Below are 16,194 nucleotides of genomic sequence, written 5' to 3'. Positions count from 1 at the left end.
ACACAATAAGCCAAATAACAACAAAATTTGCTGCCAAAAAGCATTCAAAGTACAGATGCATCCACACCTCTAATTTGTTGCTGAGCCGATGAAAACAAGCATCGAGCCCTCTCTCTCCCCACAAAAAGGTCGGCTGTAAAAACCTCTGAGGGAGAAACTTTCATCTCCTGCCTCATCTGCTGCAACCCTGCCCTACAGATTACAAAGGATGGTTTTTCTCAAGCCACAAAATCAGGAGGTGCAGGCAAAAACTTCCGTGAAAGCCCGCTATGCTTTCCCACGAGAGCTGGTGGAGGAGGCAGCGGGGTAAGGGCTTTGTGTCATCGTCTAGCTGCTACAGACGGCCTCTGGCCGGTCCCCAGCTCCCAGCCCTCTGTCCCCAGGGAAGGCGGGCACGGATTTTGGTGGAGTACGAATTTAGAGCCTTAAGGTGGCAGCACCAGACAGCCCTCAAGGCCGCCTCCGCAGCCCTGGGCCGGCCGGGAGCTCGGCAAGGACAGAACCACCGAGGGCTGCGACGAGGCGGCGATTGAGGAAGGGGCAAGCGAGCAGGGAGGCAGGAGGGTGCGAAAAGCTCGGGGCTCTAAGAAGGAAAGAGGTTTCGGTCCTGCTTCCCTCAAGCAGGCTAGGCTTGGCTGGAGTCAGGATGAAGACCCCTGATCTTCACCTGAACGTCAGGTTTGCTGGCAAGTAAGAAAAAAGCAAGCAGGGAACTAGCAGGGAATTGCAGTTAGAAGAAGGAAAGCTTTGAAGACTCGAGTTTTTGATGCTCAGAAGGCAGGCAGTGATCTACACTCCCCTGTCCTGGCTGTGGAGGGAGGGATTGAGGCACAGCTCCCTGCAGGAACTGGATCCAGAATAAACACCCACTGCTGCCCCAATTCCCCAAGCTCCTCTGGACACTTGCACCAAAGGCCTGCAGGTGTGCTGGATTTTGGGATTAAAACTATTGCTAAATATTTTCAGGGATTCAAGCAGCCTGACTGTCCTAACCTGTCATACCACCATGAACCGCTGATTTTATAGGCAGGGTGGAGTCAGATTCTTCTCCAAATGGCACAGTGACAGGGCAAGAGGCAAGTCACAAGCTGCAACAATCAGAACTGTGTCTAGATACAAGGAATTGCTGCTCCAAGAGGACAGCTCAGCACAGGAACATGGGCCCAGAGATAGTCAAAATTTGACTATCCAAAGCCTTGAGCAGACTGCTATAGTTCCGAGGCTGACCATCACAAAGCCATCATGTTGGACCAGAGACCTTGAAAAGTGCCTTCCAGTCTGTTCTATAACAGGATTTCTGAAGAGCTTTAAAACACAAATGCAGATGACAAATAAAAAGTTTATATGTGTCCTGGCTATAATAGTCATGGCTGCTGGATGAGATTCCTGATCACAGACACAGTTTGAATTCTTATTTAATTTTTTGATCTACAGTAAGTATACCTTTGCGAACATGGCAGAAAATTTCTTCAGTTTTGGAAAAGAAAAAACCCAAAGTTTTAAGAGTCTGAAATAAATCTTCTGATTCTGTAAAAGAGCAAGAAAGATGAGAAAGAAAGAGAGAGAGGCAGAATTTCAGGACTTCAGACCAGCCTGGATGATGAAGACATGTGATAGGCCAATAATCCAACTGGAGAATTTGGTGAAGTGTAACAGCACTGCAATAGATACTGGATACCAAGGCAGTAACCTCTGCATGAGCCTGGAGATACTGGGGCATTCTGTGCTGCCTGAGGGACAGGGACCAGCCACAGATACCCTTGATTCCACGTCAGGGTGAGAGGGAGGGCTCCTGCTTGAGCTACAACTCCAAAATAGAACCCTTGAGTCACACCACAACAAACGATGACGCATAGCTGCCTGTGAGCAACACGGACGTGCCATACACAGATCACCTGCAGGTAATGTGAAGGATGGAGAGGTGCCATGACAGTCTTGCAGATAGCCACCATCAGTGGAAACCAGAATAAAAGTGTCTCCACCTGCTCACGCCGGTTATGAGCCCTCGTGGTCTCTTTGAATCACAGTGCCACAAGGCTTTTCAGAATGACTGGAGATAGTTGACTGCTCTGGCAATTGCAACAGGCTGCAGCAGAAATCAAGCTCAAACACTTGCTGTCACTTGAGACAGAAGTGAAAGCAAAGTGGAAATACAGGAGTTGCTGTGTGGTGTGGCTGTGAGAAGCTCATTTCAAGGATGAGCACGTTGGAAGCTGTGGCCTGAAGGTACAAAGCCTGCTTACTCTATGGAAAGGTTTTTTTTTGTTGGGTTTTTTTTTGGGTTTTGTTTTTGTTTTATGTACACTGCCTGTTTGCCAGACAGAGGTTCAGTGCCTTGTGGGACACTTTGAGTTGTGACATTTTCACTGCTGAAGTGCCCCCTGAACTGATGACAGACCTTAGCTGTGGTTTTTACCACTCCCACCCAAGGTCATACAAGCTGGTCAATGAACATTTTTTCTTCACTTCTGAACCCTTATGTATTTCCAGACATATGTGCAGGCTTACATATCAAAAAGGTAAGGACATATGCTCTTAAAAACTACAAATTGGTATATCCTTAATGCACCTAGTGAAGACACAGGAAGGCCAAAAAAAGGCTGTGGCTTTTTTGTAGGGGGTTGTGGCTAACAGACATGAAGAGGCTGCTCAGGCAAGCCCCTGACTTGTTCTTCCTCTTGCATTGTAAGGAACAAGAAGTGCTACCAAGCCCTGCATTGCACACTTAGCTGCAGACTGGGAAAGGTTGTTCAGGTTTTTGATCAGCTACTCCTAAAGTCCAAGTAACTCAAATAAATGCTAAAAATAAGGGGCAAATCTCATTCTCTGTCTGTGTCTCTCTCTCGGCAAAAATAGTAAATACAGGTTGCAAAGACTTCTGGTGTCTGCCTCAAGCAGCTCTTTCAAAAAGATCAAGTGAAACCCTAGAAAATTAACATCAGCTGTTGTATTCCAGTTTCTGTGGCATGCCACTGACTGGAGGTTGAAAACCATATTGATGCATTTCTGAAGAGGGACCAACGAACCCTGGTGGCCTGGCCAACAGTCCCCCTTGAAGCACAACAAAGACGATCCCTTATTTGGAGCAACCATTTGGATGCAAAAAGGGTTTTCTATGTTAAAGGGCGAATTTCAGGGCCTGTTGCTCTGTAGTCTAATAAATGGCACAGAATGGATTTGGTAAGGTACCTACTTGGACTGTTCTTCCAAAACTCAGACACACAGAGCTTCCCACAGAAAAGGTCATCAGCAATAGCCACCTCCACCAGAGAGGCCTTCAAATGCCTTTCCAGTGATCTCAGGCCTCCTCTCATGGCATAGTATTCCCTAGAAGGAACCTCAGGAAAAAACCTTCTTAGACTTCTACTGACCTTTTATTTCTCCATGACTCTTTCATGACTGGGCCACTTGTAAAAGGTTTTCTCACCTCTCCTTATTTGCTAGAGGAACTTTGGGTCATAAAACTACTGTGCCCAGCTCAGAGGTGAATCCATCCAATGTGGGTGGTGGGCAGTGTGGGTGGTGTGGGAGGCCAAAGGGCTGTGCTCCAAAGCAGAATTTTTCCCAGTTACTGGCAATCTTGCAGTCACTGCTGTTGATTAGCAGTGTTCCTAATAATAATTTGTACATCTTCTAATCCATTAATCTTTTAGACAGCAACAAGTCTTTGCAGTGAAAAGGTGCACCTTCTTTCCCTCTCCTGAAGCAGCAGACCACAAACTTGATGTCTGCTAAGTCCATCTTTCACATCTGTCATAAGGAATGTTCACACTTCTGCTGTAGCAGCATCTTTTCTAAGTCTTTCGTGTTCCTGTGGCAACATGACACTGCTGGTTTTAGTAGAAATGAGTGGTGCAGCTGCAGTCAGTCATGAAGCCTGCAAACCTCGATGTCCTCTTTAAGGCTGCAAATGCCCACTTCCATCTCACAGCTCTGGAAATTTTCTTTTCCTGGCACACTCTCCTGTCATGTAAAGCCAAGAATGATTCCCACTTGGAGCAGAGTCGAACACAACCCTGGAAACCTGTTTAGATGCTACAAAATTGGGCCATTCTGTATGGCCTCTGCTTTTGGTTGCAGAAAAAGTCTCCATCAGCAATATTTATTTTATTGGCTTATTTTCTTGCAGAGTGCAGCTCTTTGCCTTCATTCCCAAATGGGCAGTTGTATTTTTGCCATCTATCACCTGTACAGGTAGTGATTCCTCCTCAGAAGTTTCAGCCACAGCAAGACACCAGGAGAACAGAGAGACTGAAACATCCACTTTATACAGTGGCTTCCTCACCTTGGTTTCCAAAGCAGCAAAACCCAAGAGTGTAACATTAAATTCAACCTTGTTCTGCTTACAACACGGTGCTTTCTTGCCTCTTTGAAATCCATTGCCACCTGCCAATTCTGAATTTCACAGTACAACACTAAACAGTAATTTGTTCACTCTTCTGTATTTCTTTTGACTACAAATGCGAACAGTGAGATCTGTCTTAGTGCACGTTATTTCAAATCCAAGGTGATGAAGAAATGCACAGGAAGAAGTAAATCCAGGTTGCTGTAATTCCAACGGCCTTCAAAGTAATGTCCTCAAAATAATCTACAATTTGTAAGGATCTAATAATTCCATTTCTCTTCTGAGAGAAAACCCAGTTCCAGTGGGCAAGGACTTGGGTGAAAGTCCAATGAAGTTTTTATCATGTAAATGCTGTGGAGTGTACAGACTCTCACTTTTCAATAAAACCATGAGAAGTGGTGACATTTCTTTGATGAACTGGCTTCAGCTCAGAGGACTCTCGCTATACAATGCAAATTTACCCTTTTACCACCATTTTTATTTTCAGTGTAAACACCTCCCAGCTCTTTCCCCAACAATATCTCTGCCATTCTTTGCTGCTCCCCACTAAAAGATGTGGCACTGAAAATAAGCTATTTCAATAAAACTCAGGAAACCACTGCCATGCTGTATCTCAAAGTCAGGGAGCACCAACCTCCAAATCTACTGTGAAACCCAAGTTTGGCTGTCAGCAGGGGCAGCTACAACCCAAAAGCCCCTAATGCCATACAGGTGGTATTTGCAGGTAACCTGGACATGCTCATGGTCAGCAGCACATGCAAGCAGTTTTTATCACGCAGAGGAGAACACGTCAGGCTGAATCCTGAAGCCCAGCTAGAGTGGAGCGTTTCTTTCAGAGAGGGTTTGCTATGAGCTAGAAGGCTATTTTTCTTTTCCAAATTATTTGGATGGGAGTTAAGTCTCTCTAGGGCTGCTATGAAATATCAGCATTTCTAAAGCTGGCCAGGTAAGGTCAAAACCTTGAAACCGCAGTGTTAAAACTGAGTTAAGCAATAAATTGCAAGAAACCTCTGGAGGATAAAGGGGGAAGAGAAGCAATCTCAGCTCTCAGTATTGCCCTGTGGAAGAAGCCAGCAAACAAGAAATGCTTTCCTTCCACTTCAGTCTAAACACACTAAATAGGAAGCGGGATACACTTAAGAAATTAAATCCTACAAAAAGATTTGGTAAGCAGCACTCTCTTCACTTTCCCTCTGGATGACAGAGTAAACATTTTGGATTCCACCAGAAGTACAGGGAGAACAAACAATTAAACAATCACATGTAGGAATGATGACAGCAACTATCTCAATGACCATTGCAATCTATGGAAAAACCTCATGATCTCCTTCACAGGTTTACATAGTAATTTCTGGCTAAATAGCACAGGTCAGGTAGGGAGCTCATAGTGCATGATATTCATATGGAGCCAGTTTTTCAGTGGTGTGCATTAGCCAAGCTCTCATTGGCCTGTAGCAATGCCAGGAGAAAGTACCAGAGTGTTACTGGTCTCCCCTTTTCTAGTAATTACTTTTGTCCTCTACATTTGTTTACTAAATTCTCTGACTCGTAACATGCTGCCAGAGTTCCATCTTAAAAAACCTGAAACAAAAAACTAAACCCAAACCTAAACTTGTTTGTTGGAATTTCACAGCCAGACAAGAATCTTTTCCTGTTTCCCAACAAGGATTTCTAACACAAAGCCAAGATTGCAACTACTCTTTCAGCATCTCATAGCAAAGCCAGTAAAACCATATTTTTGTGTTTTCTAGATCTGTAACTGAATCTGTACTCTGTTCTTTTTCATGTAGCTTTTAATAATTTTTAAAAAATCCAGAGCAATGGTGAATTATTCACCCTCAACCATCCAAATATCCTGTTCCACTTCCAAAAGTATATTTACACTTAATTTTCTACGTTTTGAGATAGAGGACTGCTTCTTTCATTTATTCTGGCAAGCCAGGGACTAGATCAGACAAACCAATGCTGTATCCCTCTACCAAATATTTCTATCACATCCAGGACACCACTGCACTCAGGACAGCACAGGAAATTCCTTACATAATAACTCAATAGGCATGACAATTTATAAAGTTTATATCCAAATCAGCCCCCAAATGTTCCCCTGTAACTGTGCCAGTTTAAGGTACTATCCTTCCTAATACATGTTTTTATGTGTATTACTGCACATTAAATAGTCAGAATTCTAGAGCTGTCATTCAGTTGCCCATATCTCAACAAACTTTTTGCTTTTTACATGCATGTCCCACCAAAAATGCCTTTCTTTAGCTTGCCATTAGCTGGATTCCATGAACCAGATGTGCAACATTCTTCAGCAGATCCTGCACCCTGAATGTTTTTTATTTCAATACTGTTGAACACCATCAGCTTGTCTTGTTCTAAGCAATTCAAAAGGTTCAAGAATATCACAACCCCAAGTAAAACTCTGTCTCATTCCTCTGTGGTACAGATTAGTAAGGTTGGCCACTGCCCTCTGCAGGAGCAGCTGAGATGGCTTTCTCCCCTGCAGCACGATCCACGGTGGTCTGTGCCTCGGATTTCCAAGCATGGATTTCAAATGCAATACAAACAACAAATGTACCGATGGGCAGCTCCTGGTATGGAGATCTGCTCTGTACACATCCCAGGGCTTCCACCAGCTCCTGCAGGTCTCCCTTTATCCTTGTCATATCAGCAAACATCCTTTGCATGTTGAATCCATGCCCTATTCTTGATGTGAAAACATCCTTTTCTTCGACCCCATGCAGCAGTGCTGACTCACTCTGGTTAGCCTGGAAGCGCTGCTAAACCATCACATCCAATTCCAGCACGTTGGTGTCAGTCTCTTTCAGGAGATCCCGATGGGAGTCAGCACGGAGAAACACTTTGAAAATGAGCTGCCTTATCCAAGCTCTCGTTAGTTCATTCCTCATCCAAACAGGTAATTCCCAAATGGATGCCATTCCCATCTATACACAATCTCTTTTAAGGTTCTGCTGCAGGTCATTTCTGCTCCACAAATTCTAAATTAGCCAAGACTTCCAAACCTTTTCTTTCTTTCCAGTTTGGGGTATCCACGATGTCAAGCTGTTAATTGCTTTTGCAGGATGGAGCAGGTAAATGTTTTGCACAACAGCTTTCAAAATCCACTCAGCACTTTGTATTTTCTCAGCCAAAGAAATTTTTATTTCCAACAGGATTTTATGACTCTTCTGGATAATTTCCAAGCTCTCCCAGGAAGCCATTACACAGTTTTAATTCCTCCTGGCTCGTTTTTAGAATCACGACAGCTCTGGTTTCTGTAAAGACTCGACCACCAAGCACAATCCTGCTCTACTGGAGAGCACCCCTCACCTCTGACCACAGCACTGGGGGGATTCAGCCACAGCTGCGTCGAAGGATTTTAAGCACTTCCCACTGCAAAACACTTCCCACAGAACTGACTGTGGTACCATTTCTTTATTTGCTCTACACAACTGCCACTACTTTCCAGCCGCGGTGCAAGAGGAAACATTGAATCTCCATACTTGCCACAAGCTCCCACATGGAAAACCTCCAAGGCTCCCTCCCCCCTACCCAAAAACCTTCTGCCTCTGCTGTGACACCACCCTGAAGAGCCAAAGTGAAAGTGTCAAATTCAGCAGTTCCAGCACACACTGTTCTGCTGTCACAGTGCTACATACAGAGTTGACTCTTCACCAACATAAAATCAATGCAGTAACAGGGACTTTTTTTTTTTTGAATATGTAGAATAGAACAGACACTATGAAAAAAAAAACAATTTTTATTCAGTTGAAAAGAAGTCATTTACTCAATCACATTAACTATGCTAAAAATGACTTTTTTCTGACTACACCAGCAGTTAAATATTTTCAGCACCAATTCATGACACATTAGTGACATTTATCACAACAGGTCTATTTCTTAATGTAAAGGACATACTAGCTTCAGTAGCTGCTACTGGGAAAGGAGTTAGCAGAAGGCTGCCTTTTCTTTCCAAGTATTTATGAGTGAGAGTAGCAACTTATAGAAATAAATAACTGCCAAATTATCTCCCAAATCTTTAAATTGATCTTTTAAAAATAGAGTTAAAATAGATATCTTAATATGAGCTATCATAGATTTTATTTTTATGTGCTGAATACTCCAAAATGTGAGTAGTTGAGCAAGCATCCAGTACATAACTTTTAAAATAGTTCTTCCCTCCCCACAATATCAACCCCATTTTTTTATCCAAGTCATGCTGGTTAGATCCCTATCTCTAGTGACTTCCCAGTAAACAACACGCTGTTTGATATCGCTAGGATACGCTACCATCCTAGGAGTGAAAGAAGTCAGTGACCTGGTGAGATACCACCAACTCACACAAACAGAAAATTCATCCAGTCATTGGCTTGTTAACTCTGAACATCAAACAAATCCTAAGCTTTAGTTTTTCAAAGCCTTTGTGGTCTTCTTCTTGCTGGGCCAGTTCAGAAGGTCATCACTGAAGGCAGAACCGATGAAGGCAAAGAAACCAAAAAGCAGCAGATAGTACTGTCTCTGTCCTTTTAAACAAATCAAGTTCGCACAAAACAAAAGGAGACAAGGTTAAAATGAAGTTTATTAGTTTTTTTGGTTTTTTTAAGCTTTTTTTATATAAAACTGTTTGTGAAACAGCTATTTTTATTCCCATGGCAGAGTGACCCCTGAAAGATGCACTAACCCCTTTCTTAAGGCCTTAATAAGAAAAAAAACATGATTTTTTTTGTTGTTGTTCCTAAAACCCAAATGTTTTAAAATTACATAATTTACAAAATAATAAAAAAATTTTAAAAAGAAAAGAAAAAAGGAAAAAAACAAACAAACAAAAAAAAACCCCGACCCCAAATAACCATATAGTGTAGGCTGTTACACTGACATTCCCTCTTCCTTCCTTAGGAAAAGCAAAAATATAAAAATAAAAAGAGGGCCAAGTGGATTTACCCCAATCAGTTTGAAGATACATTGACTCCACCAACATTCAGACTTCCTTTCGTTCCCCAATCTGGCAGGTAAACCATGTCTTCCTCTCACCTGCCTTGCAAACAGAAGGCAGCTTCTTGGAATGATCTGGGGGTCACGTTGTTGCACACAGGGCAGATACTCCCGTCCCCTGCGTGGTACAAGTGTTCCCACACCAATGAGGTGTACGGGACCTAGCAAGCAGCAGCCACCTCTTACTTCATGAGTCTCAGGACCCAAGAGTCTGCAGATGTTATTCAAGCTTACATTGTTAATAGTGTTTCTCAAAAATGGAAACATCCCTACCCCTCAGACACAACTACTGACACCAAATTACCTGCCATCACCCAAGCCTTCCTCCCACACCCTACGAACAATTCATCAGCATTTTATTTGCCTTTCAAAATTGAATTTCATCAGATGTTGTGAGAAAGAAAGCAAGAGGAACAGAGACAAGCCCTGTCTGGAGTACTCCCAGTTTTGCTGTTCTTTCCCACAAAATGTTAGGCTCCACATGCCTTGCTTTAATTTTGGATTTAATATTTACTTCAGCTATAAGTTTCTTTTTTAATTTATATGGGGTTTTTAAAATCTTAATCAAAAGCATCAAAAGGGATATAGCGCACCTTTCATTTAAAACAAAGTCTTTCAAGACTAAAAAATAGATCTTTATATATATATATATTTATCCCTCCCTCTTTAATTCCCCCCACCTGTTTCCTTTTCCCCCTCCCCTCCCCACTGTCACTATGGAGATTGTGTCCATGGAAACAGCTGGTTCAGACTCCTTGGTCAGATTCTGTGACGTCATCAGTCTTGAGAGTGATGTAAGAATTTATGAAGGAAGTGCTGGCATTGGCAGGCACGTCGAGAGGGGGCATGGCTGCACAGTGGGAGAGATTCCATTCAGTCACGAATGTCCACCGCTTTTTATCTCAACAGCCTAACCTGAAAAACAAAGTCAAAATAATATTGGCATGGTTCCTTCCCTCTGTTTGCAAACAGGCCCCTCAGGCTTTGGAGAAACCCACTCAGCAGCCTACCACAGCAGCAACACCAAGAGCTCTTTAGCTCTGTGGACTGAAAACAGATATACACAATGGTGAGTAGTTCATGAAAGCAAATCCATGTGATAGAAACTCTTTGTTTAACAGCCAGAAAAAAAAAAAATTAATCAAGCCCAGTTCTGAAGGAGGTCTGGGATGACAGGATGATCCATACCACAATGGCACAGCACTCACCTCTACCTTCAGCAGCCAGGCAGGAGCTCACTCACCTCACATCCATTCCTCACACTGACCATGAGATTGGGAAAGAGAGGGCCAAGCATGTTCCAGCATGGCGACAGCTCCTGGGATGCCATGAGGGACTGCACCCAAATATTCCCTATGGGCTACGCTGCTACCATCCAGTGGTGGTTTCCAGTGAATATGTAGCAGATAGTGAAACTAGTACCAAAATTACAGGAGTCCAGGAACCAAACCTGGGAAATTGCCAGATTTCAACAGCTAAAGGTAAAGCTGTGTGTGGTTTAACTAATTGAAGGGCAGGTGATATTTCTTTCTGCTGCTTCTTTGGTCTAATTTTCGTATTACAGAGACAGTTCATAGAAGGACTAAGCTTGCGATGTCTTGCAAGACAAATGTGGAAACATGCAAGTGCTTGGCACATGTTCTTCCTGTCCAGAAATTCTCTGAGGTGAGAAAATGAACTTCAGGAGTTTACTAAGTTGGCGGAGGCTCAGCTCGAAAGAGAAACCACAAAGTTAAAATTTCATTTCTCTAAGTTAGGGCTCTCATTGTTACTCTTCGTAGAGAGACAGCAAAGCTTGAAATAATGTATTCCTTCCTTCCCTTATCCCATACCACAAGTGAGCTCAAAAGCAATTTATTTATTTAGTAAGGTTACTTAGATATGACTCAGATAAATCCCTTCCTACCAGCTAGTGAGCTTGGGAAAAGAACTTGCACCAGAACTGATGCATATGGAAAGCAGTTAACGGAATTAGAGGTGTGCCTGGCAGCAAAGTAACACCCATGTTTGTTCATAGCAGGCAATTAAACTCCAGGAACCCTAACTAAGTGTGATGCAGAAGTCAATGCTGCTCTGATCATCAGCACACCAATTAGATTACATCCCAGCAAGCCCAACTCTTGGCTGCAAATATCCCCCATCCAGGGGTGCCAGGCTACAAGTGAGTAGAGTCAGGCAAGCACATCCAAAGAGCAGACAGGCAAGGTCACAGAGCAGCAGCTGAAGAGGAAAGCGGGAGGTTCCCCGAGGGCTCCGGCAGCCGCCCTCTGTGGTTTCATTACCGTGCAACTGTGAGCCCTCGCTGAAGGAGTGTCAGGGCCGTGTTGCTGTCTCTGGCTCCTGTACAACTGCAGCTTGCCCATGCCTGGAATTGGTCCAGAGCATTAGGCACTGGCTCAGGGAAGAAACAGGCTCAACACACAGAGAGTCCTGCCTCATTCCTGGACAGGATCCAGAGCACCAGACTTGCTCTCACAGTCACTCTCCAGATCTGGACTTGATCCAAATGTTCTAGAGGCAACTGGCTCAGGGAGAGAGAAGCAATGAAGACAGAATACACTGACTTGCCTGGATGTTATCCAACATGCAGGATTTTTCTTAACTTGCTAGGCCTGGGAGTGAACCAGGACTAAAACAGCCCAGTAATCTCACAGTTGAGTATCCATTTTATCTTACACTAAGGCCAGCAGAAGGACAGTTCCAGTACTACCTGGACTGCTACAGAATTCCCCTGAAATTCTTTAATTACCACAGTAATATAACAATTTTTTTAAGGATCTTTTAGATTTGCATGGCTTTTATTCTGAAATGCAAGATCAGGTTGGAATAATTTTTAAGATATACTGAACATTGAAAGGGGGTGGCTAAATAAGACCTTCTGGTAAGAATTATTTGAGGGAAAAAGTGGATTTCAAAAGAAATGATGCCTTAGAGAGATATCTAGAGTATACAGTGAATACAGTGCAGAGATTCCACAGCCTGCAAGGTCTTCAGTCAAGACATTCCTATGATATATAAAAAAAGAGCTAGCACTGGAAAATAATGCAGGGAACAAAGCTGTGTAAAGGTCTCTGGGACACAGTAATGTTCACCACTGTTACCTTAAAGGAATGGCCCAAAAATCACTTCCCTAGTGTTAAACAGCCAGAAGAGGCACTTTGGCTGTGGGACTCTTGTCCTGCTTTAACGTTATGAATTGCATTGCCTGTTACATTTTAAGGAAAAGAGAAAAGCTTAAAGGAATCCCAGTGACCTTTACCATGGAAGGAGAAAGCTACTCAAATACTGAATACTGTTAAACACTGTTTACATGGTAACTGTTAAAACAACACTCCAAAGCCAGGAATGAATGCTATTAAAAATGGAAAGTCACAATCACAGCTGAGCTAAAGCAAGTCAGCAGTCAGTCTACAAAAAGTGTTTAAATGGGACACTACTTATCTTCTGCTACTGCACCAAAACCCCACAATCTTCCAATTCATCTCTCATCCTTCACACAGAACACCATTAGAAGTACTTCACAATTACTTTACTTGAAAACCAGGAAAGATTTTAAGTCAGGAGAGGTGCCTGGGAAGCAAGGGAATGGTAATGAAGGAAAGGGATTACCATCAGCAGTTCCAAGAACTGACATGAAAGAGCAACTTCTCCTGCATGATTGCAAGAAAAAGACAGAGAAGCAAATAGCTTGAGTAAGAAATGCAATTGAATAGTGAAATGAAGGCAGGAGACCTTCTTGGGCTGCAGTCTCATGGACAGGGAGCCAGTAAGTATTAATTTGAAACCAAACACTTATTTCATTTTAATCCACCCCGCTCCCTTTGAACTGCAGCGCACCTGCAACTGAGTAAGAAATCCCAACCTCACCCCATTCCCTGGTGCTAACTCCCACCTCAGTGCTACTCCCTCCTTGTGCTAGTGTGTTTCCCAGCCACAGAGTGAACCAGATTAGGAAAATGACCCAGCTCTGATGCTAACATGGCAAAAAGTTGTTTCAGACAAATTGAATTCCCAACTAAGTTCTCACCTGGCTGTGTAATGCTGGGCCTAGACAAAGGAGGAGGCAGGAAAGAACTGCAGTGAGGAACTTGGGGCACATTACAAACTTATGGAATTGTGACCACTTCTGGATACAGTTCTACCTTCTATGCCCATGTCTGTTTGCAAAATAGAGAAAAAAGCTGGGCCAAAAGAAATACAGTGGGGTCCTGCTAAGACTCATTTACTTTTCCCTGGATCTATCTACATTTCCAGAAAATGGGAATCCTGGGTTACAATAATCCTAAACTCATCAATATTATTTATTCCTTACATATAGAATGTAAGATACTTAATGACCTTATTTATACAGAAGCTTACTTACTATTCTGAGACTCACAGAAAAAACACCTTCAAATCCTTAGGGACATGACACAAAAGAAGATTTCTGCCACTCATTTAGTTGAGAGAGTAATCAGGCAGTTGTAACAGCTAACAAGCTTTACCTTTTATTGTTTAACAGAAGGAACTGTTGCAGAAATACAAAAAAAATAACAGGATGGTAGCAGAGGGAAAAACATATTACCAATTTTCTGAATATATACAAAAGCACCTTAATTTCTCACAGAAATGGGGAAGGCACTGGATGTAAGACAGCAGGTGGAACTGGAAGCTCTCCCCCACTCACCTGTGCTTGCTTTTATATCCATTCCCAGGAGTACACTTCCCCCCTCACCCCCGCTCCGACTGCTCTGTGCTGAGGCTGCCTTTCAGCATCTTGTTCTGCAAGGAGGGAAGAGAGCAAGGAAGGAGGGGCTGACGAACCAGCAAGCCAAACAGAGGAGGAAAAAGAAAACAAGGGAGAACAGAAGACAGGGGTAGGGAAAGGGAACATACAGGAAGTGAGAGAGAGAGAGAGAGAAAGAGAAGTCAGTATTGGAGCCAGAAATAGACTTTTCAGACAGAGTTTTCCCCAAGACAAAAGCAGGTAATTTCACAAAAGCAGAGTCTGAGATATGAAAGCCTGGTTAATTTTAAGAAACACAGAATTTAACACAAAAAGGCAGAACAAGCTGAGAAGCATCACTTGAAAATTGCCCAAACAGATGGCTTAAGACAATCTAAGATGGCTGAGCCACCAAAAGGTGAGGTATCCCAACCCTTTCATGGCTCAGCATCCTCATCAGGTCTGTTGCAACCTCACTTGCTGTGATGCAGACAGAGCAGTTTGGATCTGTGAGAGGAACCCTTCAAAAGATGACAGTTTTCAGACAGCATTTTTCCTGTGATAAAAGCTGATATTTTGCATAAGTAGCACATTCAGGACATGGATGGTTGAAGCATCAATCCTGACAGAAGGAAATGGAAAAGCTCACTGGGGAGCACATGGAAAGGCAGGACCAGTCCCCTCTGGACTCGGCTTGCTTATGCCCTAAGTGTCAAGCACAGTTAATGAGGCAAGAAGCACCTTTGCTCTCCAGGAGCTGCTTACTGTGATGAAGTGTATTTACCGGTGTGAGGCACAGACTGCCAAAGGATAAGAGGCCCTGTACCGGGGGACTTAATGCTGGAGATTTATAAAGTTAGCTCCTCCACCCATTAGCTACAGAAGAGCAGAGTGAGCTATGAGACAGTTACTAATTTGCTAACAGTGCTAAGCTGGTGTTACCTAAAAGCATTGCTTTCAACAGACTAATTCAAGGTCTTTCTTCCTCTCAATTGCTCATATTCATATCATGCAAAAAAATGGATGCAATTTGTTCTCCAATCATTCTAGAGCAATGGTTTTCAGCCTTCCTGTTCCTGCATTGTCACTGTCTGGAAATTCCCCTTTACAGCCACTACAATGGAAGGAACAGAGTGAGCTTTATAGTCTGCCCTGCAGAAAGACTGGGAACAAACCAGTAATGATTAGTGAAATACACGGTGAGGGCAGAGAAAGAAAGCAAACTCTACTTGGCTTCAAAGAAATTATTTGTGTCTCTACTAAGCAAAAGCCAACAAACTTCAGTGTCAAACAAAGGCTGCTGGTGTTGAAGATATGTTTTTGATGCAATAAAGAAAGTGATCTCCAGTGGGATGGTTCTGGATAGAATTCAAAATTTTATTGCCTCACGAAGAACCGTTATGAACTTCATTGGTAGCTGTCCCACTCCCATCTTTCAAGATTACTTTAGAAATCTATGTGCCTTCTCAGAATTTTCTCTGAAAAGCTGGATTCTTTACCCGAATCTAAACCAGTTCTTTCCTTTCATGGTTTGAGCGCCATCACTGCAAAGTGCTCACAGAGAGCAGCAGTGACCCAAGCCATCTACGTAACACTATATTTCCCTGGAATACTTCAGGCAACAGGCAGCAAAAATAAAACAGCCTCCAAAAATACACAACCCTCTGTAATAGTTTAACCCCAGCTGGCAACTAAGTACCAAAATGACAATCCCATCCAAACCCAGGACATGCTCCAATTATCTTTAGTCAAGTATCCAAAGTTGAGCAGAGGGTGGCACTTAGGCAGTTATATTACACAGAAAGGGGAGCTCATCTTTCCCGTTTTTGTTTGGCAAGATCTGCAGGTTCTTGTAGCATTACTGTATTAATTTAAGCCTGCTGTACATTGTCAACATTATTCCACAGTTGTTGCAGAATAATTTATTTTCTTTTATATAATGAAAAGTAGGCCAATTCTGGATAAGAGCCTGAATGTGCACTGAATCTTCCAGTGCATTTTAAATACGTGTGTATAAATACATCATTTTGTGGTAGAACATCCAGAAAGGAACATGAGGCTAATTCCTGTATGTTTAGAAAAGACAGATTAAGAATAAGCTCTGAAAACAAAAGACCACCAGATGTCAGTCTAATTCTAGGCAGGGATC

General features: G+C 42.9%; 1 protein-coding gene across 6 annotated transcripts in view; it reads right to left on the bottom strand.

Annotated features, from left to right (window-relative positions):
- Positions 1 to 8,909: 8,909 nt before the first annotated feature.
- Positions 8,910 to 16,194, bottom strand: part of TCF20 (transcription factor 20) — a 130,017-nt gene continuing 122,732 nt past the window's right edge. For all 6 annotated transcript variants that reach the window (XM_050982276.1, XM_050982285.1, XM_050982288.1 and 3 more), the window contains one exon: positions 8,910 to 10,255. In XM_050982276.1, coding sequence (XP_050838233.1) covers positions 10,238 to 10,255 — 18 coding nt within the window. In that variant the 3' untranslated portion in view covers positions 8,910 to 10,237. The remainder of the gene's footprint in view (positions 10,256 to 16,194) is intronic.

The sequence above is a fragment of the Serinus canaria genome, chromosome 1A, assembly GCF_022539315.1.
Source record: "Serinus canaria isolate serCan28SL12 chromosome 1A, serCan2020, whole genome shotgun sequence".
Taxonomy (NCBI): domain Eukaryota; kingdom Metazoa; phylum Chordata; class Aves; order Passeriformes; family Fringillidae; genus Serinus; species Serinus canaria.
Note: the sequence above shows the minus strand (reverse complement) of the source record. Positions and strands in the feature narration are given on the sequence as shown.